General features: G+C 33.4%; 2 protein-coding genes across 2 annotated transcripts; both read right to left on the reverse strand.

Annotated features, from left to right (window-relative positions):
- Nucleotides 1–16699: 16699 nt before the first annotated feature.
- LOC143615102 (dof zinc finger protein DOF2.4-like) lies at nt 16700–18328 on the reverse strand. The gene is made up of 2 exons (XM_077088337.1): nt 18169–18328; nt 16700–17997 (listed from the first exon to the last, which is right to left on the reverse strand). Exons 1-2 carry the CDS (start codon nt 18220–18222, stop codon nt 17611–17613), a joined length of 441 nt encoding a protein of 146 aa, XP_076944452.1. The 5' UTR covers nt 18223–18328; the 3' UTR covers nt 16700–17610.
- Nucleotides 17014–17538, reverse strand: LOC143615110 (uncharacterized). The gene has a single exon (XM_077088340.1). The coding sequence runs from the start codon at nt 17536–17538 to the stop codon at nt 17014–17016; it is 525 nt and encodes a 174-aa protein (XP_076944455.1).
- Nucleotides 18329–24818: the final 6490 nt, after the last annotated feature.

Below are 24818 nucleotides of genomic sequence, written 5' to 3' on the forward strand. Positions count from 1 at the left end.
TGTTTGGTCGGCTCCACATGGTCTACCCGAATCTTATCTTTGTGTCACCGCTCATTGGGTAGACCCGTCATCGTGGGAAATGATGAAACGCACCATTGCTTTCGAACTCTTTGAGTATCCACATACGGGAGATAATTTGTTTGAAATTTTAGATTATGTTATAAAAACTTATAAACTAGAAAATAAAATATTTTCAATGGCATTTGATAACGCGTCGAATAATACATCGGCGGTTGATAAATTAAAATTAAAATATACGCCGATTTGCAATGGTGTATTTTTTCACTCAAGGTGTGTTGCACTGTAAGGCCCCGATACCGGTAGCCCTACTTTCATGTCGGATTTACTCATAAACACAGTTCTTCAAATCAGAGTTTATTAAAACTTTTCGCGGAATATAAAACGTCAATCATTTGTTACAAAACATTAAATCTTTTCTTTGATACCATAACACAAAACTTTATATTTAAAACATCTTTACTTCTTTCTTCAGATGCCAGCCGTTCAATCCATGCCGTGTGTCATCCTCATGCTAACTCTATAATCAGCTCACCTGCGTGCATACTAAAAGTCAGCTACGCTGAGTGAGTTCTAGTTAATCGAACGCCATACAATACATACACATACATACATATCCGTAGATACATATCCATACTTCACTAGTTACCCTTCTGTTCTACATACATACTCGCTACCATACATACATACATATCTACTATCACTAACCTCAGTCTACCGAGAGTACGTTCATAGTTCACCGTCTATACCTGTACTGAAGGTCGTGAACACGTACAAGGTTCGCAGTCCTTACCTATGTTCACCATTTATGGTACGTACAAGGATCGCAGTCCTTCCCTATACCATAGTACATCCACAACACGTACAAGGTTCACAGTCCTTCCCTATGTTGCAACCTAATTCATAGCACGTACGAGGTTCGCAGTCCTCCCCTATGCTACAAAATCAGCACGTATAAGGTTCACAGTCCTTTCCTATGCTGAACTACATCCACAACACGTACAAGGTTCGCAGTCCTTCCCTATGTTGCAACCTAATTCATAGCACGTACGAGGTTCGCAGTCCTCCCCTATGCTACAAATACAGCACGTATAAGGTTCACAGTCCTTTCCTATGCTGACGCCTATCTACATTACGTATAAGGTTCGCAGTCCTTATCTACGTTTACATATATCATCTACTTCACGTATAAGGCTCGCAGTCCTTAACTACGCCATTACCAGCCGAGTCTATGTCCGACAGAAGCTAGAGGGATTTGCCATCCTAACTTACTATGTCGAACGTAGAACTCACATGCCATTCGTGTACCTATATACACATACTTACATTATAACATAAGAACACTCTAGGCATTCTTTACCTCATTCATTTAACAACCATACCCCTTGTCGTTACGTGCAATATCCGAAGATCGTTCACGCCCCGACAAGTATTCATTTGAAATATTCATACATCTTCGATATATAATATTCGTACCTTTATTTTTAACCTGACAGTACGCGCAATATCCGAAGATCGTTCGCGTACCGACAAACAGTCATTCATATCTATCACACATATCACATATGACATACACTTATCACTTAGGATAAATGTATTAACAACACATCGAGTATGCACACAGCCCCGAAAACATAACAAGGAATGGGGCTAGAAACTCACCTGAATTCTGCTTCTTTTCTGATAGCTGTAAATCCCTTCTCTATCTGAGCTCGGCTGACTGTACAAGTTACACGTATCAATACTCGTCTGATCTAATCTGGTGGCCTAGTATTAGCTTACTTTAACTTACCGCTTTATAATTTATTTTCTAAACGAACTTGGCTTCAGGCGAAGTTAAACCTCGGGCGAACTTGGCTTCAGGCGAAGTTAAACCTCGGGCGAACTTGGCTTCAGGCGAAGTTAAACCTTAGGCGAACTTGGCTTCAGGCGAAGTTAAACCTTAGGCGAACTTGGCTTCAGGCGAAGTTAAACCTTAGGCGAACTTGGCTCCAGGCGAAGTTATCCTTAGGCGAACTTAGCCGTAGGCGAAGTTATCCTTAGCGAAGTTACGCTTGAAGGCGAAGTTACGCTTGAAGGCGAAGTTCATCGGGCGAACTTAATCTTGCAGGCGAAGTTATCGCGCTGCAGATCTGTTTGCCCATAACTCCTTCGTTTCTTAGCCAAATAACTCGATTTTGGTACCCACGGAATCGTATGATCGGCGCCTTCAAATCCCAACCATCAAATCGACCTAAAATCGACGTTTTAGGGGTCCGATTTGGGCAGTTTGGGTTTCGGGTCCGGTTAACCCATCCAATCCTAACCATTTACAGTAATATTAGCTTTGTTGGATTGTTCTTACCTTACCAACTCAGATCTATCAACAAAATCTCGGGTCTCGGCTCCGAATCTTGATCGGTTAGAATGTGTGTGTATGTGTGTGTTAGGAGTTTTAGGGTGTAAGGTGAGAATGAAGATATTTTGGGTTTAGGGGATATTTATATCCCTTGAATCCCATTCTCATTTAACCCATCTCAAATAATCCAAGTCCATAACCAACGTCCATTACCCGACACTAGCCCGACCCATACCAACTCCTATTCTTTTATTTATTTCCTGATAACCCGAGTAAACTTTCCCTCTATTATTAAGTAATATAATTAATATTATCTTGAAATTTCGGGATGTTACATGCACATATCATTAATTTAATCGTGCAAGACGGACTTGCTTCGGATGAGGTTACATCGGTTATAAACGGTTTTAGACTAATGATACATGAAGTTTTTAAGAAAAGTAAAAAAAGACAAATGGAATATAGAAAATTTTGTAAAGATACGGGAAGAAAAGCTTTGGGAGCTAATTGGGATGTACCTCATCGATGGAATTCCACTTGCATAATGTTTCAAAGTGCTTTGAAACAAAGAGAAACTTTACAAATGTTTCATTCTAGTCTTGCCGAGAATGATTTGGCAATCCCCTTTTCAAATGAGAAATGGGAAATTATCAATGACTCATCGACTTTTCTTGAAGTTTTTAAAACATCAACTACGAAACTATCGGGAACGTATTATCCGACAAGTCCCTTGGTTCTTTCGGAGTTATTTTTAATCGTTAACAATCTTAAAGAATTTGAAAATAAAAGTCCAATGTTTTCAAACATCATATTACCAATGAAGTTTAAATTAAAAAAATACTTTCTTGAATTGCCACCGGTTTTTACTTGCGCCGCCGCTTTAAACCCAATGTTAAATGTTACGGGGGTTGAATGTGTGATAGACGAAATTTTTTCAGCCTTAGATATGCATGAAGTTGACCCAAACTTTTCAACAGAGGCAAAAAATGATTTTAACTTGAATTTTAAATTTATGTATGACTTTTATTTAATTAAATATGGGTCAAACATAAGCATGCCTATGCCGGGGGGGTCTTCATCAAGTTCAAGTGCTACTAGAGTACGAGATCCCATGATTAGCCTTATGAACACCGTTCGCAACGTAACGGCTAAAAAACAAAGGGGTAACACCCCTTCAAGCGAACTAGGAAGGTATAGTGCAAATGATTGCTCTACCGGTTTATCCGAAGAGGAATATGGCACTTTTGATGTTTTGGCTTGGTGGAAGGTAAAGGAAACCGAGTTTCCGATTCTTGCCACCATGGCCCGTGATTTACTAACCGTCCAAGCTTCTACGCTAGCTTCGGAATCCGCTTTTTCTCTTAGTGGCAGGGTAATATCGGTGAGAAGAACAAGACTAAATTCGGAGTCGGTGGAGATGTGAATTTGCTTAAAGGATCACTTGGACTCAATCGATCGTATTCAACACGTAACCACTCTCGAAGATGAAACACCACTTGATGTTCGAGTGCACGACGAACAAGAAGGCATTTCTACAAGTAATTCCGAGGAAGAAGTCGCCGCTCAATAATTACGACGAACAAGAAGGCTTTTCTAGAAATAATATGTCACAACTTTATATTTATAAGTTTAATGTTTTGTTAGTTTGTTTTTGAAGATTTTAAAACATGTAACCTTTTTTTTTTGAACTTCTTAAAGTAAATAAAATGAATTTTATGTTAATTGTTTTGTTTATTTTTCATGCTATACAAATACGAATCGTAGTTTAGAATCCAAATCGCAAACGAAAAACGAAAAAAAAAATAAAATTTTTTACACTGTAACCGGTTGGAACCGGTTACGGTACAGAAACCGGTTTAGGAACCGGTAAGAACCGGTTAGATAGGTTAGGGGTCCGAGGGTGGGAGAACCGGTTCGGTTCCCTAACCGGTTCGAGCCTGGAACCGGTTTAAAAGGGGGTTTTGAATATAGGAACCGGTTAGGAACCGGTTCCGGTTCCTAGTCCCAAACCGTTTTGAACATGGCTACTTAAGTAGTTAGATTCATTTTAAAAGTTTGCAAAAATATGGTTAACTTTAGTAGCAAGCTAGTAAACATGAGCGTTGATACCCATTTTCACGCATCGTGATAGGGCCGTTGATAAAGTATAAAGTCTATTTTGTCCATGTGTTACGGTGACTCGTTTTAAATAAAATTTATATCGAAACATAGGTAGAAATAAGGTTGTCTTTGTAAAATACTAAGTTTTCATGAAGAAAATAAAAATATATTATAACTGACACATGTTTTCATCGTGCGTTGCATGAGCTCGATCGGCATTGAATTGAATTTATACGAGATATACGTAGAAACATATATTGTAGTTTGCTTTCATATTTAGAGTAAGTTGCAAAGAAATAAAATATAAAAATATATTATGGTTGATCTAGATCGGTTTCAAAATAAATAACATTACTTTGCGAAAAAAGGTAAAAAGAAAATATTTTATAGAAATAAAACAATTAATTAAAATCAATCTCAAAATGAACGGAATTATTAATTTTGAAAATGAATTGCATATTGATACGGAGAGATTGCAAATGTCCATTGAGTTCAATGAAAAGCCTTCTACATGTGTAGAGAAGTAAGTGGTTTATTCTATTGTTCATGAAATAATGAACATCAGTAATCGTTGTGATTGAACTACCATTTGATTTTTAATATATATAATAGCTCCTAAAATTAAAATTGGTATGGATGATTCTCTTGTTACGTGAGGAACCACTCGTGGTAATGACCATAATTCCTGACAGGATATCCCTTAGAAAATTCTCTTAATTAAGTCATATGAATACGCTCTCACGTATGCATCGTTAAATTGTCTTGTTTAAGACCAGTTTGATTTTATTTTTTTTCACTTATAAATGAATTATTTGCAAAAAAAAGCAAATAATTCAATTATATATGCATTTAGGAAGAAAAATCCACACGGATTGAATTAGTTTCTTTTATAATTTTAATTTTGAAATATACGATATCTATTGATGTCTAAACTACTTATTTTTCACAAAATTTCAAAATTAGAACATGTGCTCTTTAGAAAAAATGATAATAAAATTTATGAAGTATCTTATATATTTATGCGAAAACAAAAGATGAAATATTGTATATATCTATTATTATAATAAACAAAATGATGGTTCAACCATTTATCCCCTAATTAGTCTAATATTTTGCCAAGTAGCACCCCTCATCTTTTAACCTTTAATTTCTATTTATTCTTATTAAAATAAGTAATTACTTACCAAAATTATATATTTTTACATAGACCCACTCATTACTTACCAAATAAATTAACCTTTCTATCCATATTGAATAAATAGCCTAATTGTTAGCTGCCTATTGTGTAAATATATCCATACCATCAAAAGTCAAATCCCCCATCAAACCCGTTGTATAACCACCGATGTCTTAACAATCGCTAACAAAAACTCATGTTCTTTCTTCTAGTACCTGATATCATCATCGATTAAGAATAACTTTGCTTTCATAGTCAATTATTTTATCATTTTATGAGTTTATGGTTTGGAAACATGTGTCATTACTCAATTAAGAGGAAGGATATTGAGGCTCAAAACATATCTTTATGGCTATCATTGATCGTTTTAGGTAACTAAAGATTTGTTTTCGTATTCCTCTTATCTAAACAAGTGTGTTATTCGAATATCAATGATGTATAAACCGTAAGTCAAGTTTTTTATATTTTGGCGTAACCAATTTCTTTTTTTTTTTAGTTTGTGCATGTTTGATTTCTCAAAATTATCTAATTTTTGCATATTTCGTTTGTGAATATCATTGCTCATATGTTATCTATAAGTTTTGATTTTTATTTGCTTGCTATGTATTTTGAGTTTTTGATTTTGAATTAAGGATAAAAAGGTGAGTTCTCTAATGATAAGGATATGTGTTTCTCAAACTTTTTGGTGTATGCATAGATTTTAAATAATCACAAAGATATATGTATGTATTTAAATAATTGTGTTTGATTTCAATTACCTTTACATAAAATCAAGTTAGAGGGGTGCAAAGAAAACTAAAAACCAAAAAATTCGTTAATCGAACCTATCCGTAACAAAAACTCCGAAGTACCAATTCGGATTGCAACTTCAGTATTCGGTTCGGTCTATTAATTGAACTCGAATTGCAAATCCTCACCTAAGGATATTTATAATTTATTTCTTAGCCTTTTTACCATGATACATAGATTTATCATTAAAATATTCATACTTTCGTAATCTTATTTAGTAAGCATATGCAGATGAAGGTATTATTGAATTACATGAAATATTCTTACCTTCGAAAATATAATTTTTGAATTACATGATATACTATTTAATTTGAGATGAGATAATGTATGTACTTTTCTTATGTAGATTGATATTCTTTAATTTGTTTGGCGTAGTGGTTAATTGACATGTTAAAAATTAGAGATTTAGTTGCCAGTCGAATTTTGATTTCGGGTAAATTTTGACAACGCATTTTAGCTACATAACTTTCACATATACCATATTTTAGCATTTTTCATATGTTAGTGAAAATGACAATCTGTTGACAATATTATATAAGATTGTTTTATACTCTTTGCAGTTTAAGGTCATATAACAACATGTTTTACCTAATTATGATACATGATCCCCAGTTACGATCAATAATTTTTTAATGACTTTTAACATTATAAAAGTAAAAAATTGGATCAGAATTTGATCTTGTAACTTTTTATTTATCAAGTGCTACTCTAATTACAAAACAAAATTTAAGGAATTGGAATTTAAAATCTTTCGTAACATTACCTTGAAATCGTGACATGATACAATTTAATATATATTTTTTCTAATTTGATTGGTATATACTATTATTATTTCCATTAATTAATGAAATGGAATAATTTGAGGTAATAAAAATTGAAATCAAATCAATTAATTCCTCATTTTTTTAGTAGTATAGTTACCAACTTTTAGGCGATAAGTTTTCCCTTCAAAACTCGATAATAACCATGAAATTTAAAAAATAACTGCAACTTATATCAAGTAATACCGATAGTCAGGTTTTTTTTTTTTACATAATTGGTTTAACACCTTCTAACATAAGATTCCTTTCAAATTTCAGTAAAGACAATTTCTATTAGCAACATGTTTTGCAATGGTGATAAATAAGAATAAGGGGCAGTCGCAAACCATAATAGGTTTGTTTTGAATTAACCAGACTGGGGTCAACTGAACGTAGCATTATCTAGAGTAAAAACTATAAAGCGGCTCAAACTATTAAATTTTGATAAGAACAATAAGGTTACCAAATAGAACTACAAAGGTTATATACAATGAGGTATTTAGGAAGCAGTAAATTATATAATGATGTAACTTTATAAATTAAATTTTAAATTAGTTGTATGGACTTTTTGTTCGCATTTGGTTGTGAATTTGTCATAATCAACAAACTTGTGAATTCTAAATTTATGTTACTTAGGTGACATGCATTGATATAGATCCATACGTCACCGGCATTTTCCCGAACTTATGCCTTCGAAAACAGTACTGTACCATACCAAGTATTTTAGGTACTGATACCTATATTTGGGTACTTTCAATTAGAGGTGCACAAACCGTTTTTTTTAAAAAAACATGTTCGGTTATTAACCGGACCGGTTTTTTTTGGCCCGGAAAAAAACCGGTTCGGTTAATAACCGGACCGGTTAATAACCGGTTTTTTGCTGTCAAAACCCTAACCGGTCTAACCGGTTAGGACCGGTTTAGAAACCGGTTAGAACCGGTTAATAAACCGGTTTTTTTATTAACCGGTTTTTTTTATTAACCGGTTTTTTTTTTTTTTTTAAATTTCGCGGTTTCAAATACGAATATTTGTTTTTTATATTTTGTACTTAATGAAGACCATTATTTTTTCACAGTATAAACAAACCGGTAACTACAAGATAAAACGGTAACTATAAGGCAAAACGGACTGACCGAAGCCATTCTTTGCTTTCGTTGTTAGGGTTCTTTGCTTGGAAGATGAGTATGAGTGTGTGTTGGTGAATGTGTTTTCAACAAACCAAAGATTAAAAACACATAACTTTCATTTATAGTTTTTACATTAAAAATACAAACATTAAATCAATACAAACATATAATTTAAAAATATTTTCTAAATTTTTCTTTCATTTTTACGCCCATATCAAAATAAGGTGCACCCCTACAATGAAGTTCACTCAACTTTGTGCACATGACAGCAATTTTTGGTAAAGCAATGGGGCTTGTTGGATAGTAAACCCCGGATAAACTAGTTGTGCAAGATTTAAAAATTTGAAGGACCTCCGTAACGATTTCAATCAATAACCAGTTTCTAGGATCGTACGGTGCACATTTACCCCTACTTGACAAAATTTGATGAAACGCAATTAATGATTCTTTTTGTTGGATGGCTTTCTCAAACATATTACAAGTCGAGTTCCATCTTGTTGGACAATCCCAATTTGGCCCCAACCATTGACAATTAGCTTCTACCATTGACAATTAGCTTCTACAATTAGCCAAACATCATGGTTTCGTTTCGTGGGGATGACCCGAACGACCGTTTCTCCCGTGTTCGAGGCACCCATGTTGACGGATGAAGCAGCACTTTGGGAGGCCATGATAATCGACTACGAAATAAGAGTGGTATACTCGAGTATGAAATAAACGACTACGAAATAAGAGCGTATGGAGTGGTAATGTGGTATAATTGAGCGTGAGATAACAAAATAATCGCGTATGAAATAAACGTTTAGAGCGTTTGGAGTTGTATAATCGAGTGTGATCTAACCAATACCCAACCTAAACTATATATAGATGTTTGTGGGGGTAAAATGGTAAAAAAAAAAAAAAAACGGTCCAAAAACAAAAAAAACGGGCATATAGCCGTTATAAACCGGTTTTTTTATAAACCGGTTAACCGGTTTTTCCATAACCGGTTAATAAAAAAACCGGTTTTTCCATTAACCGGTTCGTTAACCGGTTTTGGATCTAGAACTTGTAACCGAAAGACGAACCGGCGGTTTCTAAACCGGTCAAACCGGTTTTTAAAAAACCGGTTTTCGTAAAAACCGGTTTCCGGTTTAAACCGGTAAACCGGTTCCCCAACCGGTTTTTTTGGCCATCTCTACTTTCAATACCCATTGTTATATATATTTGTTAGACATCTTTTAATTTTTTTTAATTAAACTCCGAGTAGTATGATTGTTTTAACTTTATTTAATATTAAAAATAAAAAAGTCCCTTGTGCTACACGACACCTAATTGTATCATATTTGTGTCAATGGATAAGTTTTTTGTTTAGTCATTAAAAACCATTTTCTTTATTTAAAAAAATAATTGGAGATCACACTTTTATTTCAATTCTGCTTATTAGAAATATGGATAAAAAATTGGTCCATGCAATGAAATAAGAATACATGTAAAAAGGCTTTTTAATCGTGTTATCGAAACTAAAGTCATTTATGAAGATGGTAAATTAAACAACACTACATATAAAAAGAGTTTTTAATCGTGTTGTGGTCAGTTGTATGTTACTTGCGGTATCCAAAATTAAAACCAAATACAAATGAGAAGTACTATTTTTTTATAAAATGGTAAACTTTCAAATAAGACAACAAATATTATATATAATGAAACTTTAAGAGATTTATCATAACTTCATCATGTACCTTTTTTTATCCTTTGTAATTTATAATTTATTCGATTTTATAAATTAATCTTTATTATCATTCATTAAAGTAATTAAAATAAATTATTTATTAAACACGTGTATTATACGGGTAACTAACCTAGTCTTGTATATGCAGACATCCTTTCCTTTTCTCTATGGTTTTGTCTACCTAGGACTCTATAGGAGTGCTTTTATCTATCAAGAACTTGACAATATTAATTTTTCTATAGGCTTTAAAAAGTTACAGAGCGTCACTTTTGTGATTTGTTAAATCTCGTCTTACTTTCTTTTTCGTTTGCAAACTTGATTTAATAGATTCCTATTTTCGGTTTGATATTATTAATTAATAAATAATAAGATAAATTATAAGTGATTGTAGATCTATATACATCTTAATTTATTAAAATGGTGACATTTATTTATGACGTTAATAATGTGTGACACAATTGCACCCATTATTTATCTATAACATCATATGGGAAATTACCCAAGAATTGCAACACCTGAATTCATTTTGAAGCAATTTAGAGTTGAAAATTTGAAATTTGTTAACTTGAAATTAAACATTAGACTAATTAAAACCTTTGCTTTCTTGGTGATGAGTGACCCATTCGAATAGCTAATATCTTGATCAGTAGGAACATGAGAAAAGAGTATTGATATGAGTTATGTTATTTTAATTGAATTTAATATTATTGTGGTATTTTCTAGCTAGATCATTTAAGCATATAACTACCATGTCAATTACTTTGATCAAGTTTACCTTTTCATTTACTAAAACTGTCTATAAATAAATCCCTCGATTTTAAATTAACATGCATGAACAATTGTAATTCTATATGGTTTAATAAAAGTTCAAGTAGTCTTTTGATAAAATTGTTATATTCAATGCGTGACCCGTTGATTATCTGACAATAACATTTGTCCTTCTAGGTTCTGCTGTTATAACATATATATCTAGTTTAGAAGTTTGGTAACATGTATATTGATATTGTTCCGTTTGACTAAAGAGAATCGTTCAACTCGTCACGTTTTTCTCATATATCAGACATTTTTATCATTGTATCTCTTTATTATCGCCTTTTTTTTCTTTTCTTCTTCAACGCTTTCATCCTATTCTAAATCATTAAGTGACAATCCTTGATGTGTTTACCCAAACATACATTATACACGACAACATGCATTTTATACTAAATTAACAAAATTTCGAATGCATAATCTTCAATTTGTAAGTTTTTAAAGAGACAAATAAAAACATATAACTGAAGTCGCACTGACAACCTAGTTACCTAGATTAGTCACATTAGTTTAATTGTGTGGTATTCTATCGAGTTTGAAATTCATTTCGTGGTTTATGATCAAGCTAGTTGTGTTACCTGGATTTGAAGTCATTGTAGTTTTATGTAGTTTATTTACCACTCTATTACTAATTATTCATGTTTAATCCACACATTCACATTTTTTTAGAAAAAGATATCAGATTGTTGCAGTAAATTTAATATTCAAGGGTAAATGCATAAACAGTAACTAATCACTGTTTCTACTCAATTAGGCGAATCTGATCTTTATTATGAATTCTTACAGCAAAGATCCAAATTTGAAGGCTTTATTAATTATGGATGTGACACATAGATTAAAGAACTTAAATAAGCTACTTAAATAGCACAAAATATTCCATAATAAAGATCTTAGTTAATAGGACTAAAGTTCAGTTGCTTCATTGGATTTAGTATATATAGGTCCACAATTCGCTCAATATGTTGGTCTGCTTTGTGACTGCTAGCTAGCTTTCTGCTTTCCATAGGGGTTGGTCATTGTTGTTTTTATATCAATAGTTTGTGTTCGGTTTTGTTTGTTTTTATCACTTGTTCTAGCTACCCGTCGGTCGCTACTTTTATTATTATGTCGTGCGCGCACACACACAAATATGCACAAAATACCTACGTAGTATTTGCTATTAGTGAGATTTATTGGATATCTGTTTATTTGTTTGTTTGTATGCACATGTGTACGTCAATGTCTATATTTTTTAATGACATTTCTTACAACTTCATTAATATATATATATTCTTCTACATTGAAATAAAAATCAATTGGACAACAATAAAAATAAATCTTTGTTTTTATAAGGATAAACCAAGATGTTTAAAATGTAGGGTCATTTAAAAATGGTGTGGGTTTAATTAGTGCCATTATGGGCAAATTGATGTACATTTAGAAGTAGATTCAAGGGTATGCGAGTTTGCCCGTTATACTAACTTTATGTTCGCATTTTTACTTTTAATACTTTTTATAAAGTTGGTCAGAGGCATAAATTTTAAACTTCGTACATAAATATTCAAATATTTTATGCCTTTATACATACAATTTAATAAGATAAATAAACCTTGAAATAAATTAAAATGAATATTTATCAGCAAGTACTGATGTTTTTTTTAGTAGGAATGAATTTAATTAAAGTAGGGAAAAGTGTTAAAAAGCTGATTCGAATCTTTGTCCCTAACAAACTAAAGCAGTCTATATGGGTTCCATATGTACTATGTGAATCACCACACAGAAAACAAGACACGGCAGAGAGGATCATTTTTGTTCTCGCAATTTCGAGAAATTCTTACGTAATCCAGATAAGCTTCGTTGTACTAGTACACCATCCACGTTATCAGACACCAAGATTTTTAGTGACGAAACTTAAACGAAAACAAGGCCAGACTCACTACATATAAAGGTTTTCATAAATAAGCCTCGCCACTAAAGACCATCAAATTATACATGTCGTATGCACCTATACAAGCCATGTCACTTTAATTAATTAATTAATTAATTAATTCCTAGACACATGCTACTCGTATGAACCATATTAGTGAAAAACCATATCATATATTTTTCTATTGACTAGGATGTATGTTATATAACCTTGAAATGCTAACTAGATTAGAATATGATTGCCGGGTGACGTTTCACTTACTATGTGTCCTAAGGTTTTCCTTAATATGTGTGCTTTAGCCGGAACAACTGATTTTCCTTAACATCAGTTTGTTATAAAATATGCGAGTCCTTCTTCAGCACAGGTTGAGGAGTTGTTAAACCAAAACTGTGCGGGATAAGTAGCATTAGAGATCAAGCTCGTATGAGTCGCAACAGTAGTAGATACGGCTTGTGTTGAGGATCCAGATCACTAGGCCTTGGGTTCCAATCAGAGGCGAATCTTCATTGGGCCCAGGGGTGGCCCCGGCCCCCCCTGTTTTTTTGCGCAGTAATGTAAATTTACTCATTTTCGGCCGAAAAATTTTATACATTATGTAAGTTTAGCCTTTTTTGGCTGAAAATTTGAGTCCGGCCCCCCCCTCGTTTGTGAAATTTTGTATACATTTTGAGCTCGGCCCCCCGGTGCCTCAGTCCAAGCTTCGCCACTGGTTCCAATTCCTACTGAGTTCTACCTTCTGATCATCTTTTCATGTATAAGTTCATGTTTTACTTCTTTTGTACTCTTTGGTGGATTACTTATTTTGGTTGTAAACATTATATGTGTATTTAAAAGGCAACTTGTCAAGTCGCACTCCTTAGAAGTCGACCTTTGTCACTAAATTACTTTGATGAATATATCGGTGGTGGCAGTGTTTTGCAACTCGTCTAGTAGATTTGAAGATGTGGAAAAGAAGGAACTGAGGGCGTAAAGCGTTTGTGACTCTAGTATACTATGAAAACAATTAAGAGAGAAATTGAAGATGATATGATGTTAATCAAAAGTGTTTGTATGTTATTCAGTAACTCATTAATCTTAGATAAAAAAATTAACCTAATAAGATTTGGATTTTAAGTGTAAATAGTTATCTCAACTATGGTCAAAACTCAAGTAAATATATAAATATATGTAATACTAAAGATATAAACATAACCTACCTATCTTGTAATTATATTGGAAAAATTGCATAATTAAGTGACAACTACAAACTTTCTTTTTAATAAACCATAAATAAAATCAAACTTTATATTCGTTTTAAATTATATTGTGCATAAAAATAGCATACAAACTAGCTAGCAGATTGTATATTACAAAATTTTGTTCCTATATATAACTTTCAATTGAACCAAACAAGCCCATGATTTTTGGCCACCTTTGATTGCTTTATTTCTGTTTGGAATGGTTAAAGGGGTAGAAAGAGCTAGCTTAGGGTTCCATGGGTTGGGCATGTAAAGCTTTAATGGAGGGTGTTGGTCCTTTCAATAAAGCAATATTATCCTTGCCAGATTCCTTTCCTTTCTTTTTAGATTACAAACTAACAATCACACACTTGTTTTCTTTCTTCCATTTTCAAGCAATCATCCTTCATTTCACTTTTGTTTTTTCTTGTAATTATCACTCCAAGATTTCCTCTCAAACTATGTACTCCTTTACTTTTTCACTGAGTGGAGAGAGAGAGAGAGAGAGAGAGAGAGAGAGAGAGAGACACCAAATAAAGGGAAAATTCTCAAAATAGCTCATTTATAGAACGTGGTTCCAATTTTGTCTCGCTAAATTTAAGTTTCTAATTTTGTCCCTTTGGTATCTCGTCGCCGGCGACATGTTAGCGAAAACCGACGATGTGTTGACATAACATAGCGTTGACGATGCGTTATATTGTTAACATATGGTAGCAGCGATGCGTTAATGTTTAAAGCAGGGGTTCCACGATGCGTTAGCTGACAATGCATCGCTGTTACCCTATGTTAGCAGCATAAACGTATCCCGTCGCCGGTGACATGTTAGCGAACACCTACGATGTGTTAACATAACATATGGTAGCAGCGATGCGTTGTCCACTAACGCATCGTGGAAGCCCTGCTTTAAACATTAACGTATCGCTGCAACCCTATGTTAGCAACATAACGCATCGTCAACCCTATGTTATATTAACACATCGTCGGTGTTCGCTAACATGTCGCCGGCGACGAGATACCAAAGGGACAAAATTATAAACTTGAATTTAGGGGGACAAAGTTGAAACCACATTCTATAAATGAACTATTTTGAGAATTTTCTCCCAAATAAGTTCTTTTTGATTCAAAATAAATATCCTTTTTCTCAGCTAGAAGTCAAGTGTAAAACAGTTGCATGGTTTTGAGTGGATTCTTGATGTTTTCTAAATTAACATTTGCATTTGATTCAATGTGTTTTCTTTTGCTGCACCAGTCTCTTTCTTATTATTGCATTATCATAACCTACTTATATATGTATATATTCGCCTTCTATGATGACAAATTCACAAATTGTTTCACTGCAAGGTTCTTTTTCCATTTTTTATATTTTCCCTATATGATTCTATTCGGTGATAATGACATAATATGAATCTATATTATTTTCAAACTTAATTACTCTTTTAACAAAAGTAAATAACACGTATGCCATATGTAATTGAATTTGTAAAAGTGTGTCAATGATTCTCTTAATTGAACTAGTAAATGTACATTTTGGTTATCTCAATTTATATTTTTTCAGACTAATTCTACAAGTCATTGGAATATCAAAGGATGGAAAAACCTTTTACAGGTTCAACAACATAGTGAAAGTAGATTGCTATGACTACTAGAAAACTGGTAATCACCTATGCCATAATTCGTCGAAATGCATAGGAAACGGCCATTTCCGATACGTTTATGATAAAATCCGTGCTAATATAATATCCAGTGACGGATCTGTGTTGGCGGCCAGGGGTGCTAGGATGCTCCTCAACTTTCTTGCTAAAGGGCAATCTTATATGTTGTATGCCCCAAACTTTAAGATCCACCATTTTCAATTTTCCATATAACAAAATCTTTTGTTAATATGCAAAAAGATTATTTGGGATACCCCTGGATTATTCTTCTAGATTCGCCATTGGCATTATCGTCTCTATTTGTGTACGCAGATGAAAAGCTTGGAAAGATACGGTTTCTATGTTTCTTTCTAAGGAAAAAAATTAATTAATTATAACCACAACAACATAAAATGGTTCATACTGAATTGAAGCGTGTAATAGAAAGGAAAGCATTACTGTTAGGGTACAGGAAATAAGTGTTGAGTACCCCTAATACCTTGTTAGTAAGAATCCTTATGCTTACAACTATTAATTCAACACAAATTTTCGTTTTGTATACCATATATATGTTATATGTAACTGAATTTGTATACCATATCACTAGCTTGAATTAACAAGAGAAGATTAGCCCTCATGTATTCATTGTTTACATGTCATGATTATAAAGTTCATGGAGAAAGTTTGAGAGCACCAATAATAGCTTATCATAGATGAAGATATTGAAGAAAAAAAAATAATTTATCACCTATAGTTTTCATTCTTAGAGAATTTCTCCTTCTTAATAGAATTGATAATATAAGATTTCCATCACATATCATGAAGTTCCTGAAAAATTCTAGCTTCCATAATATTTATTTCTTATTCAACCAATATTGATAATGAAAATGTTGAAGCCTATAAATGATTGGAACATGCATATCACAAGATTTTGGTTATCTTCAATTGTTGTTGAACTGTGATATTTTACTTAATGCTATCAATAATTCTCAAGCCATGAGACAAATAAAGAGAATATACTTAGCAAATAATACATGAACATTAGCAATTAAAGTAGCACACACATACATAGAAATTATAGGAACATTCCACATAGAAGTACAAGTAAACCCTCAAACCCATTAGTAAAATCAACAAACATGATCATAACATATTGTAAAATTAAACTTAACATACAAAGTAAACCTACCATTAATTAGCTCTCCTTCTTCAGCATAACATCATTCATGGATATGTTGAACCCTAATTACTTGACTTGGATATGCTACCTAGGGTTTGAATGATCCCAAGTTTCAGTTCAGTACCTCCCTTATAACAACTGCTACATGAAACTTTTAGCTGAATAATGCTCGAATGCATCGCTAGATCAAAGAAAGAAACACAACCAAATTATAGAAAATGTGTAGTAGGAGTAGTAGAAGAAGTACTACTGACACCAGAAATTTCAGTCCATGCATTTCCCACCCATGGTTGTTGATTATTAGCTTCTGAAACACCAAGAAACTGTCTTGATAAACTCGAGCCTCGGTTATCTTCCATCTTCACAGGCGGATCGATTTGGATGTTATCGGTTCTAGTGTTTGGAATTTGCATGTCTCCTCTTACCATAGAAGATGATGGTGCTTCAGCTACAACTTCACTTGGATAGTGAAATAAATTATTAGAGTTATTGGGTACTTCAAATCCAGCTAAGAAAGGCAATCTCCAATTCTCAACCCCTCCAATTGATAAAATATTGTTGAAATTATTCCCAGTTGAGCTCCCACTTCCTAATTGAAAATTGCCCATTTCATTTTGAGGCTGAAATCCACCAAGATTGGCGCTAATATTGCCACCAACACCTCCATATTGAGCCAAAGAGCTCATGAATGGTAATTGAAGAGAGGGAGGATTAGAAAGTTGAGTACTTGCCATAGTTTCAGTGCTACACCTTGAAGGACTATCACTTACGGATTTTGGCCCCGTTCGGCTAGGAGATTTTGAGCTTCAGCTTTTGTTACTCCTTTTGTTTTTCCTACAACCTCCCCCAACCGGGACATTTCTTAGAGCACCACCTCGAGTCCAATAACGCCTGCACGTCTTGCAAAAGTGTCGCGGTTGTGTGAGGCTATAGTTGTTGAAGTAGCAAAACTTTGTGTTGGTTGAATCACATCGCGGACAGTTTAATCCTGGCTCTGGCATAGGTAGCTTGGCCATCCTTGCTTGATCTACCATAGATCCTGGTCTGATAGACCCTTCCCCGCGTGGACCACCTCCTCCACCGCAAGCTGGTTGTGGTGGAGGAGGTGGTGCTGGTGGTGGGAAGCTAGGGTTTTCGCCACCGCCAGCACCACCAACACCAACGCTCAATTGTTGGCGGTTTGATTGTTGCAACTGAAACAAAAAAACAAGAAAACAAAAGAGAAATAAATAAGAAAGAGGTACTACATGTACATGGTATATTCTTTTGAAGAGAATATGTATATATGAATGAGTATATATCATCTTTAATTTCCTAGACATATGCTTTTCCTTTTTCATTTAGAAGAAGATTAAAGATCATACCTGGAGATGCCAATTGTGGTGATCAAGATAGGTTGGAACAGATGAGAAAACCATGGTTTAATTAAATTGATCACTCTTTTTCTCTTTTAGAAAGTTTTCAAGGGTTTCAACTTTGATAGTTGGAATCAAAAACAAGAAAATAATATACAGAAAAGAGGGAGGGAGAGAGAGAGAGAGAGAGAGAGAGAGAGAGGATAAAAAGATAAAGAAGATGATGCTGATGGGAAGGCAAAGATAAGGGAGAGGAGGCTTTTGTTTTGCTTAATATTTGTATTGTGATTTTTAATATTTGTTAATTTGCATTTCTCTTTTTGTTTTCATTATAATAATTAGGGTTCTTGAAGTGAGTGGACGAAGTTTCTTAGCCTTTAAGCTTTCTTATAGTGACAATCTGGCACATTACTTCATGTTAGTGCTCGGGTAAAAAAGAGAACACTGACCCCTCCGTTGATATACTCACATATATATACCACACACATTGTCTGTATCTATATGTGCATGCATGAAAGAGAGAAAAGACACGTCGGACTTAGCATTTCCAACAACATTAAGTAAATACCCTCTTAAAGAAATCCGCTTTAGAATCTTAGATCACACACGTTGTATAACTTGTCAAATTAAACAGTATAAAAGGTGTGTGAATGTATGATGGGTTATAAAATAACACTTAACCTTAGTGAAAGTGAAGTTTTATATATAACCCTGGTGTTGTAACCTTCTCAACCATTATTCTCTGGATATTCAAATTATATAATTTTCTTAATAAGGGTGTCGGAAAACAATCTATATATATGAAATGAATACATATACAGTGTTATTAATACCGTAATTATAATTAACAAAAAGTGTTAAAAGTGTCGGCAAACAGTCAGAAAATTACGAAAAAATGATGTGTTGGAACTATGTCATAATTTGCGTCGGAAATGTGTCACAAATGAATGTCCGGTGACGGTTATTCTGATATGCACGTTGCATCGGAATTGCTTGTTTTGTGACACTTTTCCGATGCAGTCTCGTTTCACAAATCTATCAGTTTTCTAGCAGTGATCCCACTAAGTCATCCACATATGTATATGTATATGTATATGTATATGTATATGTATATGTATATGTATATGTATATGTATATGTATGAATGAACTATTCGTTTTCTTAATCTCTATAGATCAAAAATGAATATTTTAGGACCATCCAGATTATTGTAAAACATATTAAAGTCTAATGCACAAAATTAACTCCTTTCAAACAAAAGACTATATATAGTAAAGTTTTGGGTTTTGGGAGATAGACTTTCTCTACTTTATACCTCGAATGAACTCGCTTGAGAATTTATTCATAACTTTTAATATGAAGAAATTAATAAATATAAACTATGCATAGCAATACAAAAAAGTTATAAGTCAGGGCTTTATAGTTATAAAAGACACTAGGTTTAATTTTTTAAATATATAAAAAGGGACCATTGTAGCATATTAATATTTAATTACGCAAGAACCTTTTAATAGGAGTTTTTAATTTAATTTCTACCCTTTAACAAACTTCCACATTTTTCAGCAAAACATTCTCTTTTTCTTTTTCTTTTTCTTTTTTCCTTTTCATTCTTGATTACAACACAATCCTTTTTTTCTCCCATTGATTGCAGGGACAAAGACCAACACATAACATAGTTATATTAATCTTTGTTTCTATCGCCAGTTAAATTAATAAAAACACACCTCTTATAAACTGCGCATTGGACTTAATTGAACTGGGTTGTATTTAAAAGAACTTTAAAAGGTACAATTTCACCAAACTCAAGACAATTAATTAAGCGGATTTTAGTTTTTCATATTCAAACTAGCCTAAGACAACTAAGGTGTGTAAGTGTAACATGCGACTATATTTGATTAAATACATTATAAGTGTAATAAGAGTTATTAGGAACTCTTTAGGGTTGCTGCTGATGATCGAGTAACAGTAGCAATGGTCTATCTACCGGCAGTGTTGTAAAAATTGTGAACCGCTAGTCAGGCGGTGGGGTGGGGACTAACGATTAATCATGATTAATCTGGATTAATCGGATCGGACTTTAATGTATAATTTTCGGTATTATATATACACGCACACATTTTTATATGTAATTTTCAGTTTTAAACATACACAAACACATGTAAGCCGAAATTTGGCTGGAATGTCAACGAAAACGATGATTTTGGCCGAAATCTAGCGCCGAAACCGTCGATTTAGGCCAGAACCTCATCCAGAAAGATCCGATTAATCCTGATGTTGGCCGGATTTGACCATTTACCGATTAACTGGTCGATTAGCCCAAATTTAATAAGTGAAGCAGGGATTAATCGACACTTAGTTAGAATTTTTGCAACACTATCTACCAGCAGTAGTTAAACACAACAGGCTCCTCATCGATGATGTGTCAATACAAAGTACTTAGGAAACAAACCTCTCCTTGTTGTGGAGATCAAGTCCATGCATGGACAAAGTCTTTAGATTGGGACGTGGAAGCAAACGGAGAGGTGGGCCACCCCTCTCGTATACACACACACGTGTGGAACTAATGTTATGATTTGTGGCTTTTTGTCGTGGGTGTTCTAAGTGGTTTAAAGGAACTTGTGTGGTTGTTAGGAACATTAATTTGTGCCCAGAAAGAATTATTTGTAAGCAGGGCCGGTCCTAGGGTGGGGCTGGGTGGTCGACGGCCCATGGCCCGACACCCTGTTACGCCCGAATTTTTTAAAAAAATATATATATGTTTTTATAAAAAACGCTACATATATTTAATATTTTAACTCTATTACATAACAATTAGCCTGCTCTAGTGGCGAATGAGTATGCATTTCAAACAAAAGGTTGTTGATTCTAGTTTCATCTGAGACATGTTTAAACCTATGTTTATACAATAGTTTTTTACACAATCCAAAACCAAGTAAATTCATTTAAAATTAAATTATTTAAATCCAACAAAATACTTATTTTACTTAATGTCCAAAAACTTTTCGCATTAGGCTCAATTTTTTTTCACTTCTCGGAGCCGGCCCTGTGTGTAAGTAATGGTGATCAACATGAGTATTTAATGATGGCGTGTTTTCATATACTAACTAGCCTAACACAGGTTATTGAGCTAAGAATCGTCGTTGGTAAACGTTGACTTGAAATCCTACTTTCAAGTGAAAACTTTGTAGACCATTTTCATGGAATCAAATGTCACATTTGAAATCTTTGTATGAATCATTTTACTGTTAGTGGAAGAATCAAATTGATCCATAAATAAGATTACTTAGAATAAATTTTTTTTGGAGGCTTTAGAGTCAAAAGACCTCAATTGTTCACTAGCCCCCATGAATTCAAACAGAAGAATATAAAAAAGGTAAAGGGTTATTCGTTTGTCATCTTTATTAGGTTTTCACTCATTATAATCATAAATATATTTCTTTGTTGACAAAGTTAAGACAAATAGAACTTCGTCCATCAAAAGTCTAGAAACAATCGAATATGCGCTATATATAATGTTCGTCGAGATCCTCTATGTACGTGCTATATATGTTCGCACTAAATAATATTCGTTTTGGTGTTCAAATTCTCCTTTGTTGATATCATGTGAAACGTATATATTCTGGATTCATGTTATGCTTTACCAAAGTATAGAGCTATTTCATGAAGCTTGTGGAATCTCGAGGTGACTCCAACAAACCGAAAGACTCTCATAAAGATTGTGCAATGACATCATTCAGAAGTCAGAGCCTAATAGATGTTACATATGTGGAATGATAGTTTGGCATACTTCATTATAAGCCCATAGACTTGGTGTATATATTTCTATTCGGATTTATGTGATTTTAGTTACAACTAATTAAGTTCAGCTATTGTTAAGAGTAATTTTTTATGTGGTTTAAATTCTATAGCACTTTCAACCCAAAATTAATTTTGTTTGACCATTGAACCCATGGCGTTTACATTTCATTATAGTTTTGTCTTCTTAGACTGGCTTCTTCCCTTATCTACTCTTGAGATAATGAATAGAATTCGCCCAAAAGACCAAAACCGTAAATAAATTTAAAAATCAGTGCCTAAAAGGGAAATTTATGCTCATATTTATTATGTTATTTTATTTTTTTTTACTTTTTTTCTTTTATTATTCTTAAGATTGTTTATTCTATTTTTATTCTTCTTTTTAACAACTCACATATTTAACTGACCAATTAACCGAACATGTTATATATATATATATATATATATTTAATTTGGTGCCCGCCACATAGTGTGACTTTGGTAGCGTAAGTTTGGACATTATATAGAAAAAAAACAATGAAATGAACATGTTTCAATGTCTTTTTGCTTATAGTATAACTATATTTTTGGATTTCCTTTTTTAGCTTGCTATAGCGAATACATTAAAACCGAAAAACTTTATGATCACCGCAACGTGCGGGTTTGAACTTGCTAGTTTGTATTATAACAAATTATTTAACTTACATAAATAAAAACTCCATTAAAATTAAAGCTCAACCCCACCCAGTGACATTGCTCCTAGGGCCATGTCAGGGACGCTACTCCCAGACCCTAGCCAAGGGAGTGTTCCCCCCCCCCCCCCCCCTTGGAACTAACAATGTTAGCATATTTAGTTATCATTCTTTGATCTTTTAATAGTTGGGGTGACGTTTCTAGACTTTATACATGATTTGGTATTTTTGAGGAGTATTATCCAAACACTAAAAAGACACTATCAGTTTTAGAAAAAAAGTACAGTTGAAACCGGTAGAGGATATAGTGGAATTGGTCACATGATGGCTTCGTATTAACCTTAACCATCTTCTTTCGGTTTATAGTTTTCAAAAGGAATGATTTCTAGACCATTGAATTTGTTGTATATTTTAGTACTCTGATGTAGCATGTGTTGTGTGAAGTAATTTTGTTCATGTTAGTCACGTTTTGTACTTTCATGTGTTGGAATATATTATCACATGTTAATACTTAATTAAAGTTGGTTAATCGGTTAAGTTGGTTAGTCAAAACCATGCAAATATTTCAAAGCTCTATGAGTACTATTACTATGATAAGGTAACGGAACATTCATGGCTAGCTCAAAATATCATAAAAGTTGTCTTCAATTTCTCGAGTATAATACCGTTTTAAATGTGGTTGAAAAGAGTCGAGTAATCGTCATGTTCATGAGGCACGCTCTCCACCAGAAGCGTCTTATCTTCGTTGTCCCTTGATCTATTGAACCACGTATGCTTGAAAACATAAAGCAGCCGCGATTCAAGAACACTATTAGAACCTAATTTGAGTTGAAGATGAAGTTAGCCAATTTTATAAAAGATTGTAAAGTGATCATTCTTTTAGGCAGATAATAGAGTATGGTCCAAAGAAAGCTACACCCACAAAATAGAGGAGACACATTTCTAAATCCTCACTCACGTAACCTTCCATTAGGGCATGCAATTATTGAATATTGGGAAGAAGACAAGTTGATTGAAGCACCATACAAATTTTAATTGATTTTTCTTTTGCAAAAAGATTTGTGAATCGTGCATGCATATTGTTTAATGTTGACTGAATACATGAATAGACTACGTCCAATTAAGTTAGTGGCATATGCTTTGTCTATAGAAAATTATCTAACATTTTTAATTTAAAAAAAAGATTTATAAGTATGATGAGTTAATAAAATTATATGATATAAATAATTAATTTTAGGGGTAGAACAGTTAAGGGTGTCGATTTCTGATATGATACAAAACAGAACACTAACTCGGTATAAAAATAAAGAGGTATTAGTTAAAATGTTAACACACTTATAATTGTAATTAAAAAATATTTGATTCATATGTCACCCTGTTACAACGTACCAGTTTTACATGTTTACCACTTTAAATATTAAAGCTTATTTAAGTTCCTTAAACTTGTTTCGGCATGTTAACCCGTTTGACTCATTCGTATAAACAAGTTTTATGTAATTAAGTGTGTTTATAAAATTGTTGTATTTGACATGAAGTACATTTCGTGTTCTTTTTAGAGGGGAAGGAGTCGCCCCCTCCTTTTGGTTTCCTGGTATACAATCTTAGGCTCTTAATCAAAAAGGTACAAAAGGTGGAAACATTATACAATCTTAGGCTCTTAATCAAAAAGGTACAAAAGGTGGAAACATATCATGGGAAAATCGGTGAGTATTCCAAGCAAGGCCGTCTCGGAGAATACGAAAAAAATGTAGCAAACAAACATGACGAAGGGAAGTGGAATAAATTAATGTTATTGTGTAAAATGACTTTGTTAATCTTGGTAATTTCGGACCGTATTCATAACTTGGTGAATATGAAAAAACCTAAGTCGGTCAAGTTGGTTTAATTTCCTAATTTTAATATGACTAATATGGTAATGTCTTGGTCACCAAGTTAAAGTTATATTATAAATATAGAGTTTGGGTAGAGGCTTTAGATGTGTAATCAATAGAAAATTATTTTAACGATTTTTTTATTCAATTTTCTATTGCAATAATAAAATATTTTATCGATCATGTGCCTTGAAGTGGTATTGGAGCTTGATGTAATCGTGGTCCAAGCTCGAAGTACCTAGGATTGATACCAACATTTAGTCGAGCATGGAATCCTGTTGTCTTCGTGTAGAGATCTGGGGCCAATCGTTTTTGCTAAGGA

This window comes from Bidens hawaiensis, unplaced genomic scaffold (assembly GCF_021521415.1).
Source record: "Bidens hawaiensis isolate Kalapana, Puna unplaced genomic scaffold, B.hawaiensis_p1.1 tig00041901_1, whole genome shotgun sequence".
NCBI classification, from domain to species: domain Eukaryota; kingdom Viridiplantae; phylum Streptophyta; class Magnoliopsida; order Asterales; family Asteraceae; genus Bidens; species Bidens hawaiensis.

Excerpts from the sequence above, each read along its gene's own strand:
- LOC143615110 (XM_077088340.1), bottom strand. The coding sequence starts at position 17,538 with ATGGCAAGTACTCAACTTTCTAATCCTCCCTCTCTTCAATTACCATTC.
- LOC143615102 (XM_077088337.1), bottom strand. The coding sequence starts at position 18,222 with ATGGTTTTCTCATCTGTTCCAACCTATCTTGATCACCACAATTGGCAT. Across the intron at positions 17,998-18,168 it reads ACCACAATTGGCATCTCCAG|TTGCAACAATCAAACCGCCA; the intron begins GTATGATCTTTA and ends TTTTTGTTTCAG.